A 21,879-nucleotide genomic window follows, 5' to 3' on the forward strand; every position below is an offset into this window, starting at 1 on the left:
CGCGGGAGGAGGGGAGGCGCCGGGGGCGCGCGCGCGCGCGCTGGGCGCTGCTGGGCTGCGGCGGCGGTTACTATGGCGGAGTCGGCTGGAGCCTCCTCCTTCTTCCCTCTTGTTGTCCTCCTGCTCACGGGCAGCGGCGGGTCCGGGCCCCGGGGGATCCACGGTGAGTCCTGGGCCGGGGGGCGGGGGCCGGGATGGAGAGGGCCCGGCGAGGGCGAGGCCTCGAGCCGCGGCCCCTGGGCTACAGCGCGCCCCCTCCACACCCGCACAATATGGCCGGGCGGGGGTCCCCGAGGAATCGGGGTGACCCTCAGTCAGCTTCCCCCGACCTCCGAGGCGCGACTGCCCAGCCGGTCCCGAGCTCACGCCAGGCCCCTGGGGACCCGAACCCCTTCCAGGCGGAACTGGATTCGGGGAGCTCCCGGGGGTCGCGCTCCCATCCTAACCATGTTTCATAGAGGAGAGTCCGGGCTTCCGTCCCCAGGATTTGTAGAGCCGTGGTTTCTGCACCTCAGCATGCCGAGGGGCAGAGGGCTTCATTCCCTCTGTCCAGATGCTCTTGGGGGCGCCTTTTCTCCCGGCAAGACTGTGGAGTTCGGGCGATGGGGTCTTTGGTACTTCGAGGTATCCTGACGTTGAGGGTCCTTGCGCACCTCAGATTATAGAGGGAGGGGTCTCTAAGCTTTCCTTCAGATCCTGCACTTTGGGTGGCTCTTCCCCTCCCTTCCCCTCCTCCCTAATATTCTGGGAAAAGGAGCCACATTTCCCCTTCGCTCGGTCCCTTGAGTTCAGTGGGCGCTAAGCCCCCTGCCTCCCGGTACATATGCCCCGTGGAAGCTATTTGGAGGAAGTGGGATGAACAGGCCCCTAAACCTTTTTTGGAGCTTGGTTTGGGAATCTCTCTAACCCTCTGAAGTCTAGTTCCAGAATGGTTAATCTGAATCTAGGTATATTTGCTTTCATTATTCCCTCCCCCAGCCCACCCCAGGGGGCCCATTCAGTTAATTACTTTGTGGATGCCTTTCAGGTGAAATTCTAGAACCTGTCTCCAACCCCCAAGATTATTTAAAGATCCCACCACTGGAACATCTCCCCGGTCCTTGGTCAGTACTTATTTACCTTCCCACACAATTCCTCTTTCCAGCACCCCCCCCCACGCACTCCCCCACCCTCACACACCCCTTCCTTACCTTCCACCCTCCAAAGCCTTCTTCTCCCTTGATACCACCCCCACCCTTCCCATTTTAGAGAGGGTTACCTTTCTGTGGGACTCTCGACACTCGGTGTGTTGTTTATGAGGCTTTAGGGGCTGAAAGGAGCAGATGAAATCCTAAAATATTCAGGAGAGTTGTCTCAAATGTGTTTTGGCATTGGGGTAGCGGATGAAGGTTATGTTTGGCAATTCTATTGAAGTGATTATTGACCCGCAGATGGATCTGGGAGAGACAGTCAGGATTGTATTTGCTCCCTATGTACAAAGCCAGCTGCTTTGACTTCTCTGCAGCCCCTAACCTTCCAGCAATGGAAGATCAAGTGGCTCTCTTCTCCACCAAAAATAATGATTCTCAGGTGGGTTCAGGCCTCATTAATAAACCATACAGTCAGGAAAAGACAGCATCCCACTTTGGAGTCTCAAAAACAATTTCATTATCTCTGGCTTTGATTTTTGCTCCTGGTGGTGTAGCCTGTGCACTGGGGTCTTTGTTCACGCTTCTGCTAAGCACCGTCGTGTGTGTTCTTTGGTCTCGCTGCTGTGTGGCGTGGGTAACTATGCCGTGTGGTCTGATAAACACAGTGAAACGGGTATGAATGGAGCCTGACATTTGTGGTGAGATAATGGTTTTTGTGAATAAAGATGCTTGCCGGGCCTTATTATGGGCCATGTTTTTGGAATACATAACATAATGTTATTTCTCTCGTGGAATAGTAAATGAGACTCAGCCTTCCAGGTTTGTCATGTTATATGTGTATGAATAAATCTCTAAATTCCTTCCATAGGCATTTTTAACTTCTCTCTAATATATGCAAAATTTTTAACAACCATTTCTCTGCTGATTTGTTGTAGTGTTTGTGGGGTTGTTCTTGCTGTGAGCCTAGTTAAAAATGTTTAATTGATAATCCAACTAGTTCCGAATGGGCAGAGTTCATTTTTGTAACCTTCCAAAAATGGATGTTTGCTGGGGTGAGGATGGGTGGGCATAATAGAGAGTTAGTTTCTTTTTTTGGTAAATTGGAAGTTAGGTTGTGTGTCCAGCTAACATTCTCGAAAGCCTTTAAACTTCTTGGCCAGACACTACAGTTTTTTCCGGGACACATCTAGTTGCCAATAGTTCATGCTACGGAGACCACTGTTGCAAAAGCCTTAAAGTAAAGCGTCAGTTCTGGGAAAATAGAGGCTGTGGGATAACAAGTTGATTTTTTTTTCCCTCCCTGCATTTCCTATATAGTCTTCCCCTACGTGGGCTGGAGGAGTGGCAGAGCCAGGCAGCCCTGATGGATGGTACTTGGACTTGATATGAGGGCAGTAAGGGATAGGTGTTTCTATTAATTAATGAATTAACTGAGACTTAGTAAAAGGCCAGTGATAAGGAGAATGAGTTTCAGGTTAGAAGCAGCATCCATTTGATCGGTGTACCATATTTTAAGGCCTAGCTTTGGAATTTTCACATTAGTATTTTAAAATGTAAAATTAGTGGCACGGGAACATGACGTTTATTCTTCAAGACAAAAGCGGTAAGAGAGACATTTGAGGTCCTGATGGGAACCTTTTGAATTTCTCTGAACAAACTAAAAATCTCATTTCAGGCCAAGTCTTGTAATTTTGTTGAGTGGATACAGATTTGAAGTACAGTGAAGTGAACTCTTGTAGAGAAAAAGAGAATCTGTGATTAGTTGTGTTGAAACAGCTCCTGGAACAGAGGTGATTAAAACACATTAAAATGGCTGCTCTGGTTAAAAGTTAAAGCCAGATGGAGGGAGGAGGCGCTCCCTTACAGGTTGTCCTTGAACAAGTAACTTAACCTTTCTGTGACTGTGCCTCAGGTTTTCCTCTATAAAAATAAGGAAATGTTTCGTGCAGTTCTTATTGGGACATTTGTGAGTCTGACTTACTGATAGCCAGTTGGCTGGGAGGTATTTTTAGACACAGTTTCTGACTTTGTTAATAAGCAGTGTTGGTTACTTTTTATCTTCTGGGGCAGAATAACATACTCTGTGATTGATAGGAACACCACATGTCACAGTGTGGTTAACTCCTTCTTATTTTTATATTTTTGTTGACCCATTTCAGATTTCCTGCGGTTAGTTTTAGTCTTTCACAGGCCCTTAACATCTGTAGACCTGACAGCATACCTGTGCTAATCAAAGACAGTCTGGAGGGAGTGACCTGCTCTAGGCTTTATTGGTCTGGCAACATTGTAATTCTTATGCAACTCTGGGTATGTTTATGGCACTATGTAAATGTTACGTAAGAACATGGAGGCTGAGAGGTGACCAGGATGGTGACTGTGAGCACAGGAAGGTTAGACTGAGGACTTCATCCGAAAGGACCTTGGGGATCTGCACGCAGTACAGGAAGAGGCTGCACTTCATTTTTCTCCAAAAACCTTTTTAGATGATTGTGTCTTCCAGGTGGACTGCTGTGTTATAAATAGGTTTATTCTCCACCGGTGAGCTAATTGTAACCTTGCTACCAAAATATGAATCAGTAAACCAAGGAGATGATGAGCCGTGCCACTTCTTCTTTCAGCATGTCCTGTTGAAGCTGCTTGTTGCATTTTGGAACAGGAGTTGAATTGCGTTGCAGTCTGTTCTCATAATAACTCAGGAGTACAGAGTGTTGAGGTGGGATGGGATTCTCAGTTCACGGCTCCTTAGATCTTTAATTCTGAAGGTTATATTAGAATACTGAAGTGCTTCTTGTTTTAATTTTTGAAATCTTTGTTTACTGTTCGGTTTTTGCTCAGGGCAGCAGTGAACCCTAATTCTGGAATCTTGCCTCTTTGTCTGGAATTCTTGTGTTAGTTGTCTGTTATAGTAAGAGTTGATGTAAGAGGATCTTATCTTATTTTCCTGTCTGTATTCAGAAAAAGAAAATCCTAGAGTCCTCTTTCCCAATAATCTCTCTGATGGTGGAAGTGCTCCAGGCATCCATAGTCCATCAATTCTGCCTGGACTAGGAATGCTGAAACCTTTTAAGTAATTAGCTCCTCAGACGGGACAGTTCCCCTGCAGTCTAATTTGTATTTCCCTTGCTCTCCAGGCACTACTAGTGATCAGGTTCGATTACCTGCTCTTGGCTTTTTGTCCTCTCAGTTTCTTTGTGTCACGCACAGTTTGACCCGAGCTTGGGCTTCAGAGTCACCGTTTCTGCTCCTGTCTGTTCTCTGCCTGGTCACTTCTCCACCCTGGATAGATGGAGCAGCAGGCAAAAATACTCTTCCAGAGCATATCTTTCTTTCCCTCTCTTGGTAGAGTTGCCAGAGTTGAGTTTAGCTGTGAAGTTTCCATCCCAGGCAGTCTTACCTGCCCTGGGTTTCAGAGAAAGGCAGTGCCACTTCAGGCACCCCTGGTGTGTTTTTTTTTTTTTGTCTGTCTTCTCTCTTTACTGGTCATAAGCCTGCATTTGTCTTGCTAAGTATTTTGAATTTAATGTAATGAAAGTAACTACTTTTCCTTTTTTAAAATATCAAATCACCCCTAACATATACGTAGTTACTCATAGGAGAGTTCTTTAGGCCTTAGGTGGGTTACCTGCCTGGAACAGTTGTTGTGTGCCTTCTGTAGTGACCCCATGTGACAGAGTAGCACTGCCCCGTAGGGTTTCCTAGGCTCTAATCTTTACGGGAAGGAGCCCTGGTTGTCCAGTGATTAAAGCACTCGACTGCTAATCTAAAGCGCAGCAGTTTGAACCCACCAGCAGCTCCATGGGAGAAAAATGTAGCAGCCTGCTTTCCTAAAGATTTACAGTGTTGGAATCCCTATCGGGCAGTTCTACTCAGTCCTTTAGGGTTGTTATGAGTTGGAATCAACTCCGCAGTGGGTTTAGTTGGCTTTTTAAATCTTTATGGGAGCAAATCACCTTCTTTTTCCCATGGAGCTGCTGGGTGGGTTCGAACCACTGACCTTTCGGTTAGCAGCTGAATGCTTAACCATTGTGCCACCAGGGCTCCTGGAATAGTTCTAGGCATGGGGGAATAACAGAGAACAAGATAGATGAAAATTCCTAAATCCTTGCTGTAGTGGACTTTATAATTGGGACAGCTTAGACTGAGAATAAGTAAGTAAACAAAAACATGAGTGCTGTGAAGAAAATAAAATAGGATGATATGCTAGAATGTGTCTGGAGCTGCCATATCACATCTCTCTCGGCTTCATTGTTTCATCTGTAAAATGGGGATAGTTTGTTAGAATCATACAAATTAGTTGTGGCACAATAAAATGGTATCATGTAAAATTTCAAGGAACCCCAAATGGTTTCACTGAACCAGAATTTTAGTATATACAGTTAGAAGTCCCATTTCCAGCCTCTAAATAAATTAAACAGACATATGTGTATATTGAGTGCCTACTATGGTGATCTAAAGATTCCTTTAACATATTGAGTGCCTGCCATGTGCCAAGCACTGTTGTAGGTGCTAGGGATACAGTAATAAACAAAAAGAGACAAAAAATTCTTGCCCTTGTGAAGCTTATCTTCTGACAGGTGAGATAGACAGTAAACACGTAAGTAAAATGTAAGGGGATTCTGCCTACCGCAGTCTGCCCTCTGGCCCCACAACATTTCTGGCCCTTGGTGCACACACACACCTTCTCCCAGCTCTTCAGTCAAACACTAATCTAGGAACTGCTGTGAAATGGTTTGAGGAGATTATCAGGGTGGGCATGACCTAACCAAATGAGCCCTTTAAAAGCAGAGAATTTTTATTTTATTTCATTTTATTGTACTTCAGGTGAAGTCTTACGGAGCAAATAGTTTCTCATGAAACAGTAGTACACATGTTGTTTTATGACATTGGTTAACAACCCCACAACATGTCAGCCCTCTAACTTCTCAACCTTTTTTTTGGTGAAAATACACATAGCCAAAGATACACCATTTCAAAAATTTCTACATGCACAGTTCAGTGACATTGACTACGCTCTTCCAATTGTGCTGTTATTCTCACTTAAGATGAAGGCTTACAGAACAAAATAGTTTCTCATTTAATAGTTACTACAGATGTTGCCCTATGACAATGGTTAACAATCTCACAACACCTCAACAATATCCTTACTCAACCTTGGGTTCCCTATCACCAGCTTCCTTGTCCCCTTCTGCCCCTTGTCACTGGACTACTGTACCTCGTTAGTCTCATTTGGTTTTACAGGGCTGTCCGCTCCCGGCTGAACGGTGAACCTCGGAGATAACTTCACCACTGAGCTAAAAGGGTGTCTGGGGGCTGTACTCTTTGGGGTTTCTCCAGTCTCCTTTAGGCCAGTAAATCTGGTCTTTTTTTTGTGAGTTAGAATTATGTTCTACATCCTTCTCCAGCTAAAAGCAGAGAATTTTCTTAGCTGGTTGGAAGAGAAGGTCAGAGATATGCTGTCCAGCTGGCTTGGAAGAAAGCAAACATCTATGTTGTGAATTGCCTGTGGGGGCCATGTGGCAGTGAACTGTGGGCAGCCTGTACGAGCTAAGAGTGGTCCCTGGATGACAGCTAGGAGGGAAATGGGGACCTTAGTGCTATAGCTGCAAAGAAATGGATTTTTCCAACAACCAGTGAGCTTAGGAAAGGCCCCAGATAAGACATAGCCCTAGGTAACATCTTGATTTCAGCCTGGTGAGACCCTGAGTAGAGAATCTAGTCATACTGGGCCTGGACTTCGGACCTACAGAAACTTAGATGATAGGTGTTGTTTAAAAAAGGAAAAAAATATATGTGTGTGTATATACATACATACATAGGTATGCATACATACATACACATGTGTTTATATATATATTTATGGATATATAGAAACAGATGATGATGTGAAGAGAAGTAAAACAGGAGAGGAGGAGGATAATGAGAAATATCCCATGATCTGCATAAGGGTACTTGAGACCTGATACCCAGCCATCCCATCAATGGACCTAGGATATAAAAAGACATCCTTGACCACGTGTGACTTTCATCTGCTGCCCAAAACCTTTTCCTAGATATTTGTTAGTATTTGGAGGAAGAGGGAATTGTGGGTTCTTTGGAGATAAGTTTTTTAGATGATTGGGATGTTTGAGCTGAGGAATCTGGTAATCGAAGAGTATTTGTGGAGAACATACCTTGCCCCAAATTCTCATGTATTGTCTTGGTGTATACTTGTATATTACATTCAGCACTTGAAGTAGATGAGAGTAGGTTAAATTAAATTGGTATTCATTTCTAATCTCCAGGATATGCCTAGCACCAAGCTGAGTGTTGGGAGGGATACTGTCCTTGCCTTGTAGACGTTTACACACAAACTGACTTCTGCTTCCTACCACAAAAGTATGAAGAGTCAAGATCCTTCTCATTCATTGGGATGGCAGTAGTAATAAAGGCATCTAATTTACTGAATGTTTACTATATCCAAGTATTACGCTAAGCACTTATGTTACATCATTTACTCTGTTACAATTATTCTCTGAGGCATTGTCTTCCTCACTTTACAAATGAGAAAATGGGGGCAGCAAGAGGTTAAGCAGTAGGCCCAAGGTCTAGCTGCATCCAAAGCAGGTGCTCTAAGCGCTGTACTATATACTGTGATTACTATTAAAATAAGCTTCTAACCAGTCCCTCTGCCTCCAGTCTCCCACTTGTCCTAGATTCCACTGCTGATTTAACTTTGAAAAACACACTTTCTCCATCTGATGGTTCCACCACTTTTATGTGGCCTGTAAGATCAGTTCCAGACCCCTTAGCCTGGTGCCGTGATCAGTCTCATGTAGCCCTAGTCCTCCTTTCTGCCTTGTATTTTTCTTGGCTCTTTGTCTTTGCTGTTCCTTCTTTCTGGAATGCTTTCCCCCTTCTTCTCTTCCTAGCTAAATCCAGCGTCCTCCCAAGTGGGACCTTCTTTGTCCTTGTACTGTCCTCCAATCAGTGATTCCATCCTTTCTGCCTTTCTCCTTGGACCATATTGGTAGTATGGAGATTCACAGTGTTTTATAGTTATTTGCTCCTCTTATTCTCCCACCCTCTACCCCCAAAAAGTTGAAGTCAGGAACTGGTTTATTCTTTTTTATATGACTGGTTTGTCACAGAGCCTTGCATATTTTAAGAACTTAATAAATTTGTTTAATTTATTTATTTTGTTTTCATCCCCTCAGCAAAGTCCTGGGGAAATAATTCCAGTTCTGTCCTGCTGTAATTTTATTATCTCCTTGTATGTATAGTTTTTATTATAGTTGCTGAAAAATGCTACAGACATTTGTGAGTTACTTGGAACATCATAATCTTTCTAACTCACTTTCATCTCTCTTTATTCTACCACTTACCCATTTTCTTCCAACCAAATGAACTTGATCTCAGCCTCCTTTGTTTTATTCTCAGCCTTGGCTGATTTTTTCTCCTTCATTGTCCCAGTTGCCTAAAAGAATCATTCCTAGCCTTCTTCTCACTCAAAACTGTGACATACAGTGTCTCTTCTCCACTCATCCATAGTACAGTAAATAGGTCAGGAAGAAAATACTTCAAGTACCAGTGATAAATATTCTCCCTTGCCCTAATGAGCCAGAAGTATGTCTGTTCATGCATACAATAAGGAAAGCAAACAGAATGGTTTCTGTAAGTAAAGGAGAAATACGACGTTACTGGTGGATAGGCTAAATATGACAGCTCAGTCTGTTCACTGAGCTCCTAGAAACACTGAACACCCTCCCTCATAGTGATGCCATTCCAGTTTTACCTTGACATTGTCCTGGGCGGCAGGTGGGCCCTTGCTAGATGTTCAGGTATTTACAGCCAGCCATAAATTAAGTTGCAATGGCAGGACTCCTTAGCATAAACATCAAACGTCTCTTTTGAGTGAGAACAAAGCTTTCATTCTCTAGACCTGAGGCTTAAAGTTGAACTTGTTTAAACAGCTCTCTAGGGCTGAATCTGTCTCCAAGTAGAATGTCAGAAAGGTAGTTTGTAGAACAGATATAGTGTGGAGCTGGCTTTTCAAACACCTTTCTCTTATGCAAACCCCGTTTGGACACCTTGTCCCAGATTGGAATTAAATACCAGGTTTATCAAGTGTCTTACTGTTAAATCTGTGGAGTTTTTCCCCCTACTATAAATAGCTTCCTTTATTAAGTCAGTTACATTTTTCATAAGTGCTTTTTACCAGTACTTTTTTATTTGTGTTTGTTTGTACCAACAACCGTACGTGTAAAGTTTGACTTTGTTATAGGTTCTTGAGTTCTTGAGAGCTTTCTGTTGTTGTTGTTTTAATGTATTTTTTAAAGCTGATATTTATGATTGTGAAAGATGAAAATGTAACTTTGGTCTTTTCTACCATTAGCATCTGATTTGCTTTACTTTAATGCTGTGAGATTTGTCTACTTTGGATGCTGGTACAGTACCCAAACAAAGAAACACACACCAAACTCATTGCCGTTGAGTCTTGGCTGTAAGCTTTACGGAAGCAAGGCACCAGGCCTTCCTTACACAGTGCCGCTGGGTGGGTTAGCAGCCGAGCACAAACTGTTTGCACCACCCAAGGACCTTGGTAGAGTACTTAAAACCCATTGCCATCGAGTCGATTCCGACTCACAGAGACCCTATACAGAGTAGGACTGCCTTATGGGGTTTCCAAGCCTGTAATCTTCACAGAAGCAGACTGCAACATCTTTCTCCCTTGGAGCAGCTGGTGGGTTTGAACCATCAGCCTTTCGGTTAGCAGCCAAGCACTTTAATCATGTGCCACCAGGTCTCCCTTGGTACTAGTAGTATTACGGTAAACTAAAAAACCAAACCGTTGCCATCGAGTCGATTCTGACTCATAGCGACCCTGTAGGACAGAGTAGAACTGCCCCATAGGGTTTCCAAGGAGCAGCTGGTGGATTTGAACTGCCAACCATTTGGTTAGCAGCCTGAGCTCTTAACCACTGCACCACCAGGGTTCCAAGTACTATACTAATTACCAGTTATTAATCCTCCCCACACACACTTTTTCCCCCAGGAGAACCAAACATCACCTTTATTTTGTGACAGCTTAGTACCAAGCACCTCCATTTTTGAACCTGATTCAAGATTTTCACAAACATTTTGGCAGTTGTCTAGATCAATAGTTACTGAACAACATTTTTTCCTTCCTTTTTTTTTTTTTTTAAAGGCAGTGGAAACCTTTTTAAAGTGAAAATGTAGGAATGTGTATAAAACACATAAAAGCTGAAGGACTCTGGCAGAGCCCCCCTCCCATAAATTATTAGACTAAGATTTATCGTGTGCCTTCTATTTGTCATGCAAGGCATTTGATACCCGTGAGAAAACTGTGAATAAAAGGACACTGCCTCCCTCCTTGTGGAGTTCGGTGGTTCCTGGGACATCTTGGAGAGAACCTAGGGCTCCAGGAAGAACACAGTTTGAAACACACTGCATCTTTAGTCTTTTTCTCTATGCGTGTGCTAGGTTTTTGTTCGTTTGTTTGTAGTTGAAATTATATTGTACATAATGTTTTGCAGATTCTGTTTGCATTAACAATAGATCTTAGACATTTTTTTCATGTCATAACATATGGTGCTATGTTTTTTTTTTTTAATTGAGGTAAAATCATATAACAAAATTTGCCATTTTAAAGTGTACAATTCAGTGGCAGTAAGTACCTTCACAGTGTTGAGCAACCATCACTATTACCTAGTTCCAAAACTTTTTCATCACCCCAAAAGGAAACCCTGTACTCATTAACCAGTCACTCCCCATTCCCACCTCCTCCCTGCCCCTGGCAACTACTCTTCTGTCTCTGGATTTACCTATTCTGGTGTTTCATATAAATGGAATCGTACAATATATGACCTTGTGTGACTGGCGTCTTTCACTTAGCATGATATTTTCCAGGTTCATCCACATTGTAGTATGTGTCGGTACTTCATTCCTTTAATAATATTCTATTGTATGTGTCTCTGTCATCTAGTGCTGCTCCAACAGAAGTACCACAAGTGGATGGCTTTACAAAGAGAAATTTATTCTCTCACAGTCCGGTAGGCTACAAGTCCAAATTCAGGTCAGTTCCAGGGGAATGCTTTCTCCGTTGGCTCTGGAGGAAGGTCTGTGTCATCAGTCTTCCTTTGGTCTGGGACCTTCTCTGCGCAGGAACCTCAGGTCCAAAGGACACGCGCTGCTCCCGGCATTGCTTTCGTGGTGGTATGAGGTTCCCATGTGTCTCTGCTCACTTCTCTCTTTTGTATCTCAAAAGAGATTGCATTAAGATAATAATCTTGTCAACCTCATCAGTATAACCTCATCACAGTGATCGAATTTATAACACATGAGGAGATCACATATAATCTCATCATAGTGGTAGAGTTTACAACACGTAAGGAAATCACATCAGATAGCACAATCATACGATACTGGGAATCATGACCTAGCCAAGGTGCTACACACATTTTTTGGGGGACACAATTCAATCCATGACAGTATGGATGTACCACACTTCGTTTATCCATTCATTAGTTGATGGACATTTAGGTTGTTTCCACCTTTTGGCTACTGTGAATGATGCTGTTATGAACATCCATGTACAAGTTATCTGAGTCCATTTTCAATTCTTTGGGGTATATACCTAGGAGTGGAATTTCTGGATCAAGTGGTAACTATGTTTAGTTTATCAGAGAACCACCAAACTGTTTTCCACAGTGGCAGCAACATTTTACATTCCTACCAGTAGTGTATGAGGGTTCCACATCCTTGCCAACACTTGGTATTTTCTGTTTTGTTTTTTTTTAATGGCCATCCTGGTGGTTGTGAGGTAGCATCTCATTGTGGTTTTGATTTGCACTTCCCAGTGAGTAATGTTATTGAACATCTTTTCATGTGCTTTTTGGCCATTTGAATATCTTCTTTGGAGAAATGTCTATTCAAGTCCTCTGCCCATTTTTTAAAATTCAGTGTTTGTCTTTTAGTTGTTGAGTTGTAAGAGTTTTTTAAATTTATTCTGGATATGAGACCTATTTGCAAATAGTTTCACAATCTTGGTAATGTTCTTTGATACACAGAAGTTTTTTTTTTTAATTTTGATGAAGTCCAATTTATCTATTTTTTCTTTTGTTGCTTATGGTTTTGACATAAGCATTTCTAAGGAACTATTGCCAAATCTAAGGTCAAGAAGGTTTACTCCTGTGTTTTCTTTTAAGAGTTTTAGAATATAAGTTTTAGCTCTTATATTTAGGTCTTTGATCCATCTTAAGTTAAATTTTGTATATGGTGTGAGGTAAGAATCCACCTTCATTCTTTTGCTTGTGGAGATTTATTTGACCCGGCACCATTTGCTGAAGAGACTTATTTTTCCCCGAGTAACCTTGGCACACTTGTCAAAATCAGTTATCGTAGATGTATGGGCTTATTTCTGGACTTTCACTTCTATTCTATTGATCTATATGTCTATCCTTATACTAGTACTACAGTTTTGATTTTTGTAGCTTTGTAATAAGTTTTAAAATTGGTAAGTCCTCCCACTTGGTTCTTTTTAAAGATTCTTTTGGTTATTTGATGTTCCTTGCATCTCCATATAAATTTTAGGATCAAAAAAAAATTTAGGATCAAGCTTTTCCATTTCTCCCTCAAAGGCCATTGGAATTTTGATAAGGATTACATTGAATCTGTAGATCGCTTTTGGTAAAGGCTGAATGCATATCTTCTCATCCAGTTGCCCTCAAGTTGACTCTGATTCATGGTGACCCCATGTGTTGCAGAGTACAACTGAACTCCATAGGGTTTTCATGGCTGTGACCTTTCAGAAGCAGATCACCAGGTCTTTCATCTGAGGCGCCTCTGGATGGGTTCAAACTACGAACGTTTTGGTTAGTAGCTAAGTGTGTAACCTTCTGTGCCACCCAGGGACTCCATATCATCTTATAGATGATATATAGTTTAACTAATCTCACATTGGTGGACAGTTCGGTTTCTCAACTTTTTTGTTATCATATACGTAATTGCAAAAAATCCTGTTATAAATATATTTGTGCACCTTTGAAACCCTGGAGGAATATACATCAGACATCTAACAGTAGCTATTTTCAGGGCAGGAATTAAAGGGGCTTTCAACCTCTACATTATATATTTCTGTGATGTTTGAAAAAAATTTTTAACAAGGAAACATGGATTACTTTTGTAAGCAGAAAAAAAATCTAGTAAAGATAAAATGTATTTTAAAAACCAAAGCCTGATATGTTGTTGTTATTAGGTGCCTTTGATTCGGTTCCGACTCATAGCAACCCTATGTACAACAGAATGAAACACTGGGTGGTCTTGAGCCATCCTCACGGTCATTGTTATGCTTGAACCCATTGTTGCAGCCACTGTGTCATTCCATCTCATTGAGGGCCTTCCTCTTTTTCGATGACCCTCTACTTTACCAAGCATGATGTTCTTCTCCAGGGTCTGATCCTTCCTGATAATATGTCCAAAGTATGTGAGGCGTAGTCTCGCCATCCTTGCTTCTAAGGAGCATTCTGGTTGTACTTCTTCCAAGACAGATTTGTTTGTTCTTTTGGCAGTCCATGGTATATTCAGTGTTTTTCACCAACACCAGGATTCAGAGGTATCAGTTCTTCTTTGGTCTTCCTTATTCACTGTCCAGCTTTCGCATGCATATCACGCAATTGAAAACACCATGGCTTTGGGTCAGGCCCGCCTTACCTTCAAGGTGATATATTTGCTTTTCAACACTTCAAAGAGGTGTTTTCAGCAGATTTGCCCAATGCAGTGCATCATTTGACCTCTTAATTGCTGCTTCTGTAGGTGTACCATGTACAAGCCTGGTATACAGTATTCATAATAGCATAAGTAACATACACAGTGATTGGACCTCCCTAACAAGTGGAATCACCCAAAATGAAATGTGAGAAAGCTTAATAGTAAGTGAGGACCTTGATCTGTTTGACTTGATCTCAGAGAATTGGTGGAAGGAGAGCAACCTGTAGGTTTGGAGATAATGGACTACAGATTATGTGGGAAGGGTGGGCTTGCATATGAAGCACAACATGGGGTGGAAGCTTTACTAGATAAAGATGGTACCATGGATCTCTTAGGAGATCTTGTCCTTATAGGATATAATTGGGCTAGTAAAGATATGAAGCAGACCTGATAATGAGATTGGAGTAGCCACAGAGTTGGGTTGGACAGTAATGACTAGAGATTTAAATTGTCCAAATGTGAACAAGATATAAAAGTTTTGGTTAAGAGCCCATTCTTAGGATAGCAGGTCTTAGAACTACCAAGGAAATCCATGAAATCTGATCCAGAGTATTCAGTGAAATCTAGTAAAGGAAGTAATTGCAAATCACCTGGAAGAGGAAATGCTTGATCGTTCCTAGACTATTTAAAAATGTGTATGTGCCTAAGACTATGTACCTGTGGAAATACATATCCCCAGATTGTTTTGAAGTAGACAGATTGTAGATGTTAGATATCTTTTAAGGTGGAGGAGGACTAGAGTACTTACAGAGGACCTGGAACTTAGAAGAGAAAGCTTCCCTCAAAAAGAAAATAAGAGCGAGAACTAATATCACAGAAAGAGACAGCTGGATATTATGTGCTTTGTGAGGGAAGTACTCAGCAGCTATGAGTATTCTAACCAAAAAAATTGAACCTGAATCAGATAAACCCTCTAGATCTAACTATTAGTTTATATAAAACGTAGAAAAGAGAGGAACATGTTAAATGATACCATGGGGAGTTACTCAACAAAATCCAGAATATGGGAAACTATAGGGCAAATAACCTGATTTCTTTAACAAAAAATTTGCAAGGGAGAAAAAAAAAAAAAAAACAGAGGGCGGGGGAACCTAGGGATTAAAAGAGGGTTTAAGAGATGTGTCAGCCAAGTATAGTGAAAGGACTTACTTGGATCCAGATTTGAACAATCCATCTGTTAAAAATTTTTTTTAAGACGATAGAGGATGTTTGAACATTGACTATATATTTGATGATATTAAGGCTATTGTTAGTTATTTTAGGTGTGAGAATGATATTGTGGGAAGCTGGGCAATTTGAAATATGAGTTGGCAGATGATCCCAAAGCCAATAATAGAAGATTAAAGATAATTAAAAACATCAAAGAGGAGGAGAACCTTCTAGAGAATCAATGCCTGATCGTAGTAGGAATAGCTAACGTTTAATTGAACACTTAACTGTACAAGCACTGTGCTAAGAGCTCTTCACACTGATTGTCTTATTCCTGAGAGCAACTATGAAGTAGGTTCTGTTGTTATCCCCATTGTATAATTGGGCAACTGAGGCAGGTGCACTCGAGAAACTTGCCCAGTGTTAACTTAGCTAGCAAGTGATGAAGCCAAGAGTCAAATCTAGCCTATCTGACCTCAGAGCCCAGGCTATTAATCACTATGTAATTATGTCTCTGTAAAGGTACTCTCAATGATAGAGGAGACAGCAGAGAAACCAAAAGAATAATTTCCTCCATTTTTATTGAGGAGCATTCTATAGAAATACATCTCCCCAGACTCTTTTGAAGTAGACAGGTTGTAGATGTTGGATACCTTTTAAGGTGGTTAAAGGATTAAAATCAATGCTGTGTTCATAGTTGGTATACAATAAATATTGGTTCATTCTGAATTTAAATAGCAATAAATGTACAGGATGTTTTTGACCTGATTAAAGAAGTAGATTTTTGTGACAGATTTTATTTTCCTAAATGACTTGCAGCATTATCACTCGTCCCACATATTCTTCTTACAATGTGACTTTGAATCTCCTCTAACCAACAGTTGGGAGTCTATATTCCCTCCCCTTGAATTTGGGTAGGGGCTTGACTACTTCAGCCTATAGAATATGGTGAAAGTGATGTTATGTGCCTTCTAAGGCTAGGACATAAAAAGGATATACTTTCTGCCTCGTTCTCTCTTTTGGAGATCTTGCTCTGGGGAAGTCAGCCATCATGCTGAGAGGAAACCTAAACTAGCCCTTGCGAAGGGACTACTTGGAGAGGCCCAGAGCCCCTAGCCAACAGCCAACATCAGCTGCCGTATGTGTGAATTGAATGAGCCTTTAGATGATTCCAGCCCCCAGCCTTGAAGCCTTCCAGCTGAAATCCTAGATATTATGGATTAAAGACAAGTTGTATCGACTGTGGAGCCCTGGTGGTGCAGTGGTTAAGAGCTCAGCTGCTAACTAAGAGGTCGTCAGTTTGAATCCACCAGCTGCTCCTTGGAAACCCTGTGGGGCAGTTCTTTTCTGTCCTATAGGGTCACTAGGAGTCGGAATCAACTCGATGGCAACGGGTTTGTTTGTTTTTTGTTTGTCTCCACTGTGCCTTGTCCAAATTCCTGACCCACAGAATCTATGTGTATAATAAATGACTGTTTATGCTACTAAGTTTTGAGGTAATTTGTTATGCATCCATAGTAACTGGAACAATAATCTTTTTCCTCCTATCTTGAAAGACTTTAAGGTTATCATTGTAAATGGCCATTTTTGGAGCAAGTTTTAGTGTGGGCCACTAGAATTCAACCTAGGAGATGCAAAGATGAATGGAACAGTCTGTTTCTTCATATGACACCTCAGCCAGTAGATGGTTAGATTAGCCTTTTATTCTTTTAGGTAAAGAGATCTCCAGGCAGATCCTGGTTGCTGTGGTAAGATCTATAATCAAAGTTAGGGCAATGGAACCCAGGAAAGTATTATTACCCACTGGGGCAAGGGAGAAGTGGCAGTGTGGTTTCTCTAAAGCGCAGACAATCTAATAATTTGGAACTTCTAAGTATATATATATGTAGGAACCGTGGTGGCGCAGTGGTTAAGTGTTTGGCTGCTAATCAAAAAGGTTGGCAGTTCGAATTCACCAGCCACTCCTTGGAAACCCTATGGGTCAGTTTTTCTCTATTCTTTAGGGTCACTATGAGTCAGAATCAACTCGACAGTGGCGGATTTGGTTTGTTTATAGAGAAAGAGAGAAGGGAACTGAGAGACAATCTGGACTCTTAAAAGACCTTTAATAAAGTCCATACAAGGTGGTTATTTTAAAGTTGCAAAGGGATCGAAGAAACATTGTGTATAAAGAACTTTCAAAAAAAAAAAAAAGCTTAAGGGGCACTGAGTTTCCGTTAAGGGTGATGGAAAAATTTGGATACAGATAGTGGTGATGATTGCACAACATGGTGAATGTAATTAATGTCATTGAATTGTACATGCGAAAAATGTTGAAATTCCAAATGTTTTGTTATATGTATTTTTACTGCAATTTTTTTAAAAAAGTAGGGATAAAGGGGCAATTCTGTAATATCATTGGTGGTGCCAGTGTGAAATCAGGAGTCCATGGTGAAACCTTGAAGTTTTCAGTAACACAGTCATCTTAGATGATAATACAATAAATCCCTGGAAATGACAGGAAGATTTGTTGAGGCTCTTTGAGTGGACAGAAAACAAATACAGTGAATTTGACGTGGTACTGGTAAGAATGCATTCAGAGTGATGTAAATAATGTTTGCAGGATGGTGGGTCTAGGCCCTGAAGATGTTTCTAATACCGTTGGGGCCCTGAAGGCTAGGAGTGCTGGACACTGTCAGAAAGGATGTTGCAGAAGCTTTGTGGTGTTGTAGAAAAAATACTGGGCTTGGGGTCCAGAGACTGAATTGGAGACGTGACTCCATCGTTCACTAGTTTGCCATCTGCAAGCCCTTTAACCTCTCTGAGGCTTTACTCCTGCGAAGTGGGGCAGCTTCATTTGCCTCGTTAGCCTCACCTCTCTGAGTTCCTGTGGGGATCACATGAGAGAATGAAGGTGAAAACTTGATAAAATAACACAACATAGCTATCTATGCACAGGGTCGTCTTACTAGAAACAAAACCGAAGACATCGTACCCTAATACAATACTGGTGCCTTTGATCCCCACATCAGAGTTGTGTAGAGTTGTGGTTTTTTTCTATCCTAAGGAAGCTATAGGGGGTTTGGATAGGGCCCAGGGAAGGATAATTAAATAATCATGGGTTGTAGTAGACTATTATCAATTTGACCTGTCTAATGGATGCTCTTATCTGGAAGGATGAAGGCTGAGTGGCAGCTTAAAATTAAGTTATAAAATCATGAAGAGTAAGGGCAGCACAAGCGGATTTGGTCACCAGATCTTGGAATTTGGTGAACTAGAAGGTTGTCCAGTGAAATTTGAAAGAAGCAAGTTTAGGGTACCTAAACAGTACAGTGCTTCACAATAGTACAATACTAAATTCATGAAATTTATTGTCCCCTATGAGTAATTAATATAAGCTAAAAATCATAAATACTATAGCTTCAAAAAAGTTCTAGATACATTCATGGACCCTTATCTCTTAGGACAAACGTGGATATTTTGAAGTGTGCCTCTTGCCTTTTGAGGTGGTTCCCGGCATACTGTGCTCTCCCACATCCTTCCCCTGGTGACGTGGTCGGAGGCAGTGTTGGGCTGAGTGAGTGGCTGAGGCTAACCCTGTATTTCGATTCTCGGGAACTCCCAGGTGAGCCATGGCATCACTGAGTTTCCTCCCAGTATGTGACAGCGGGTGAGAGGGAGAGGTACCAACCCAGTACCCATGTCTGCAGGTAGGTCGTGTGTGTTGAGACCCAGTTGTGTTGGGTGAATGCCTTTATACTCGGCAGCTAGACAGATTCTGCCCAAGTCGGGACTTGTAGTAAGCCTTTTTCAAAACACAGCTTCTCTCATGAGTCAAATTTGCATTTACATCCTACCACAAACCACCTTCTAATCATACATTGTAACCACGTTCAAATCCTGCCAAGGTGGTTTTGTCTAAGCTCAGGTTTGACTAACAAGCTACCGACCAAAGTCTGTGCTGGTAGGGCTTTCGTTCTGTTCACTTTCCAACTTGCTTATATCTAGAGTGATTTCATTACTCTTCTGTGATTTGGTTTCCCAAATTGTGTTATTTCTACTACCTAAGTCTTTGGTCGTGGAGTAAGGAGAGTCTGAGTTACGTGTTGCTTATGTACACGAATGTAGACTGATTTAACCTGATGAGTCACCGTGAAACAGATTATAAGAGGCTGTTATCATTAGTCCAGATTTAGCTTTCCAAAGAGAATTGAATTTAGGTTTGTGATTTATGTGCATGTACTAAATTTACAGTAAATTCATGTGTATTTATAATTTCATTATCACTTATTTTGTTTCACTGAAAAATGAATATTAACAAAAGACTAGCCAAAATGTCTGTCTTTAACATTCAGGAAAAGGTATATAAAACTTAAAGCAGAATTTCCCAGTGATCCAAAGGGTGTGAATTTAAAAATGAAACTATTCAAATATAGAGCTGGAAAGAATTTCAGAGGTCAGCTGGTTCAGTCCCTTCGTTCTAGTTAGTCATAAGGAAGGAAAGTGAGATTGAGAGAGGGTAAACGACTTACCCAAAGTCAGGCAGCTATTTACTGGCAGAGCTGAGACTCAAACTGTGGCTTCTTGCTGTAACTTGCCACTTCCTAAATAGTGGTTAAAGAGACAGTTTACTTGGGTTTTATTATTACTATTATTATTTAGGCTTTACATTGACAGAGGAATTTAATATTTGTTGAGCACCTACTGTTTGCTATGTACTTTTTAATATGTTATTTTGTGTAATTACATAGTCTTGTGAAGTAATTATTAAGTCCCATTTTACAGATTAGGAAACTGAGGTGCAGGAAGATGAATAACTTGCTCAAGGTCACGTGGTTAATATTAGAGCTGGTATTTGAACCTCAGGTCTTTCTGGTCTGCTTTTGTCATGACACCCACTGTGGCTCCTAGTGATAATGACTCAAGCCTTTTCAGTGGGGTGGAGCAGTAATAATGGTTATCTTAAAAGATATTTTTTTCAGCTTCTCACTCACTCTGTAAAATATATAGATGTACACAGATATGTGTAGCGAGAGCCTTTTTCAGAGGACCCATAGCCCTCAGCAGATGTTTGGCTAATCTTCACACCATCTCAGTAAGATAAATGGTATTTTCTGGTTGGGCGGTGGAGGCCCAGATAGGTCAGTTGCTTATCAGAAACCCACATGGCCCAACTCCCAGTTCCGTTCTCCCTCCCGTCTAGCATGGATTTCACCACTTTTGTTCTTTCCTGTCTTACACCAAGATTGTTTAAGTACTTCCCAAAAATAATGAGCCACGTGTGGGTGTGCTCATTCTCCAGAATGAATCACTGTGAAAGAGGCCGTGAACCAACCAAAGGAGAATAAATATCTGGAATCAGAGAGACTCCTGACTGCCCTGCCCCCCTAATTGATGGACTCTGAAGTGAGCTCTTTTTAAAAAGGCGACTGTGTGTCTCACCATGGTTGGAATAGTCCTCTCTTGAAGTTGTTAATTTCCCTTCCTTGCTTTCCGGAATAGACCAAGCGCTGTCTCTTTGCTGGACATCACAACACACATGTTGAGCGGTGTGCTCTCCACAGGGAGCGTCCTTTTGTGCCCGGATGTCCCACTGACACCAAAACTAAAGCCATTGCCTTCGAGTTCATTCCGACTTATAGCGACCCTAGAGGACAGAGTAGAACTGCGCCATAGAGTTTCCAAGGAGTGGCTGGTGATTTGAACTGCCAGCCTTTTGGTTACCAGCCTGAGCTCTTAACCACTGCACTGCCAGGGCTCCACTGACACAAAAGGGGCTGGGAATTAGCGTCCTTAGATCCCAGAGAGGGGGCAGTCAGGACCAGTGTGCATAAAAGATCGAGTATTCGGAGAGTTGCAGAAATAAGTTTAAGTTAGCAACAAGCATAAAAGAAGGAACAAATGAAGATATTTGCAAGGCAAAAATGAAGTTTCTTAGTCTTTCTTGAGCTTAAAAGGGTTGAAATAGAGATTTAGGAGGAATTTACTTTTTAAGTTCCTTTTATGACTTGCATCCTCATCTAAAAGGTGCCTACTTTAAACTTTCTACCTTTAAAAAATCCACTACTCAAGCCCTTCAGCAGGTAGCTGCATGTTTTGGAAGTTCTCCCAGAAGAATGGGATTGATCAGACACTGCAAAAATACGACAGGGCACATGGTGACCATCTCTGCTGTCAGTGTACCTGCAGCATGCTCTCCTTTGTCTCCTCTGGTGGGAAGAGCAAGGGCTTGTCTCCTTTATACAAAGCCTGAGGAAGGAGGGGTTAGACACTGCGATATTTAGAATCTGTCTTGGGATTTTAAAGGCCAAGAGATACCTTCTAGTGTATTAGAGCAGAGACGAAGATAGACTGTTTACTGCTTAAAGGAGTGAGCTATGACATGGTAGTTTTTCATGGGACTGGTCATAAGTGTCTGTTGTCTAGGGGCCTTAGTTAAACATGTTCCTGCGTGCTGTCCAGGTAGTAGTCACTGAGTGTCCAATCTAGGACTTGGGTGGGCCCTATCACCTCTGTCCCCTGATGGGTGAGCGCTTCAGTCAGTCCTGCGAGGCCCAGCCTAAGTGTTCTAGTGGCAAAAGCCACACTCCTGCCCATCCCAAGAGGTCAGGGCTAGGTTAGGCTCATGGGTGACAGTACTGGGAAGAACCAACTGCTGCTGTCTGTGCTATTCTTGTTAGAGGGATAAATAAAGGATTTCAGATTCCAGGGCTGCTGACCTGGCTTTCAGAGGCGCCAAATTCATTTACAGTAATTTCCTGTCAACGGTACACACTTATGTATAATACACAACCAGCAGAATCCATTAGTCCCAGAGATTGTTGCATACACTGCCTATTTGGAAAAATATATATTT

The 21,879-nt window shown here is 41.8% G+C and overlaps 1 protein-coding gene across 2 annotated transcripts in view; it reads left to right on the forward strand.

Annotated features, from left to right (window-relative positions):
* Positions 1–16: 16 nt before the first annotated feature.
* ACVR1B (activin A receptor type 1B) overlaps positions 17–21,879 on the forward strand; it is a 43,380-nt gene continuing 21,517 nt past the window's right edge. The window contains exon 1 of one of the 2 annotated variants that reach the window (XM_004388351.2): positions 17–163. In XM_004388351.2, coding sequence (XP_004388408.1) covers positions 73–163 — 91 coding nt within the window. In that variant the 5' untranslated portion in view covers positions 17–72. Of the gene's footprint in view, positions 164–17,519; positions 18,734–21,879 lie in introns of those variants that run through there. The other variant, XM_023742424.1, reaches the window with a different exon arrangement.

Source organism: Trichechus manatus, unplaced genomic scaffold (genome assembly GCF_000243295.1).
Source record: "Trichechus manatus latirostris isolate Lorelei unplaced genomic scaffold, TriManLat1.0 scaffold00209, whole genome shotgun sequence".
In the NCBI taxonomy this organism is placed as follows: Eukaryota; Metazoa; Chordata; class Mammalia; order Sirenia; family Trichechidae; genus Trichechus; species Trichechus manatus.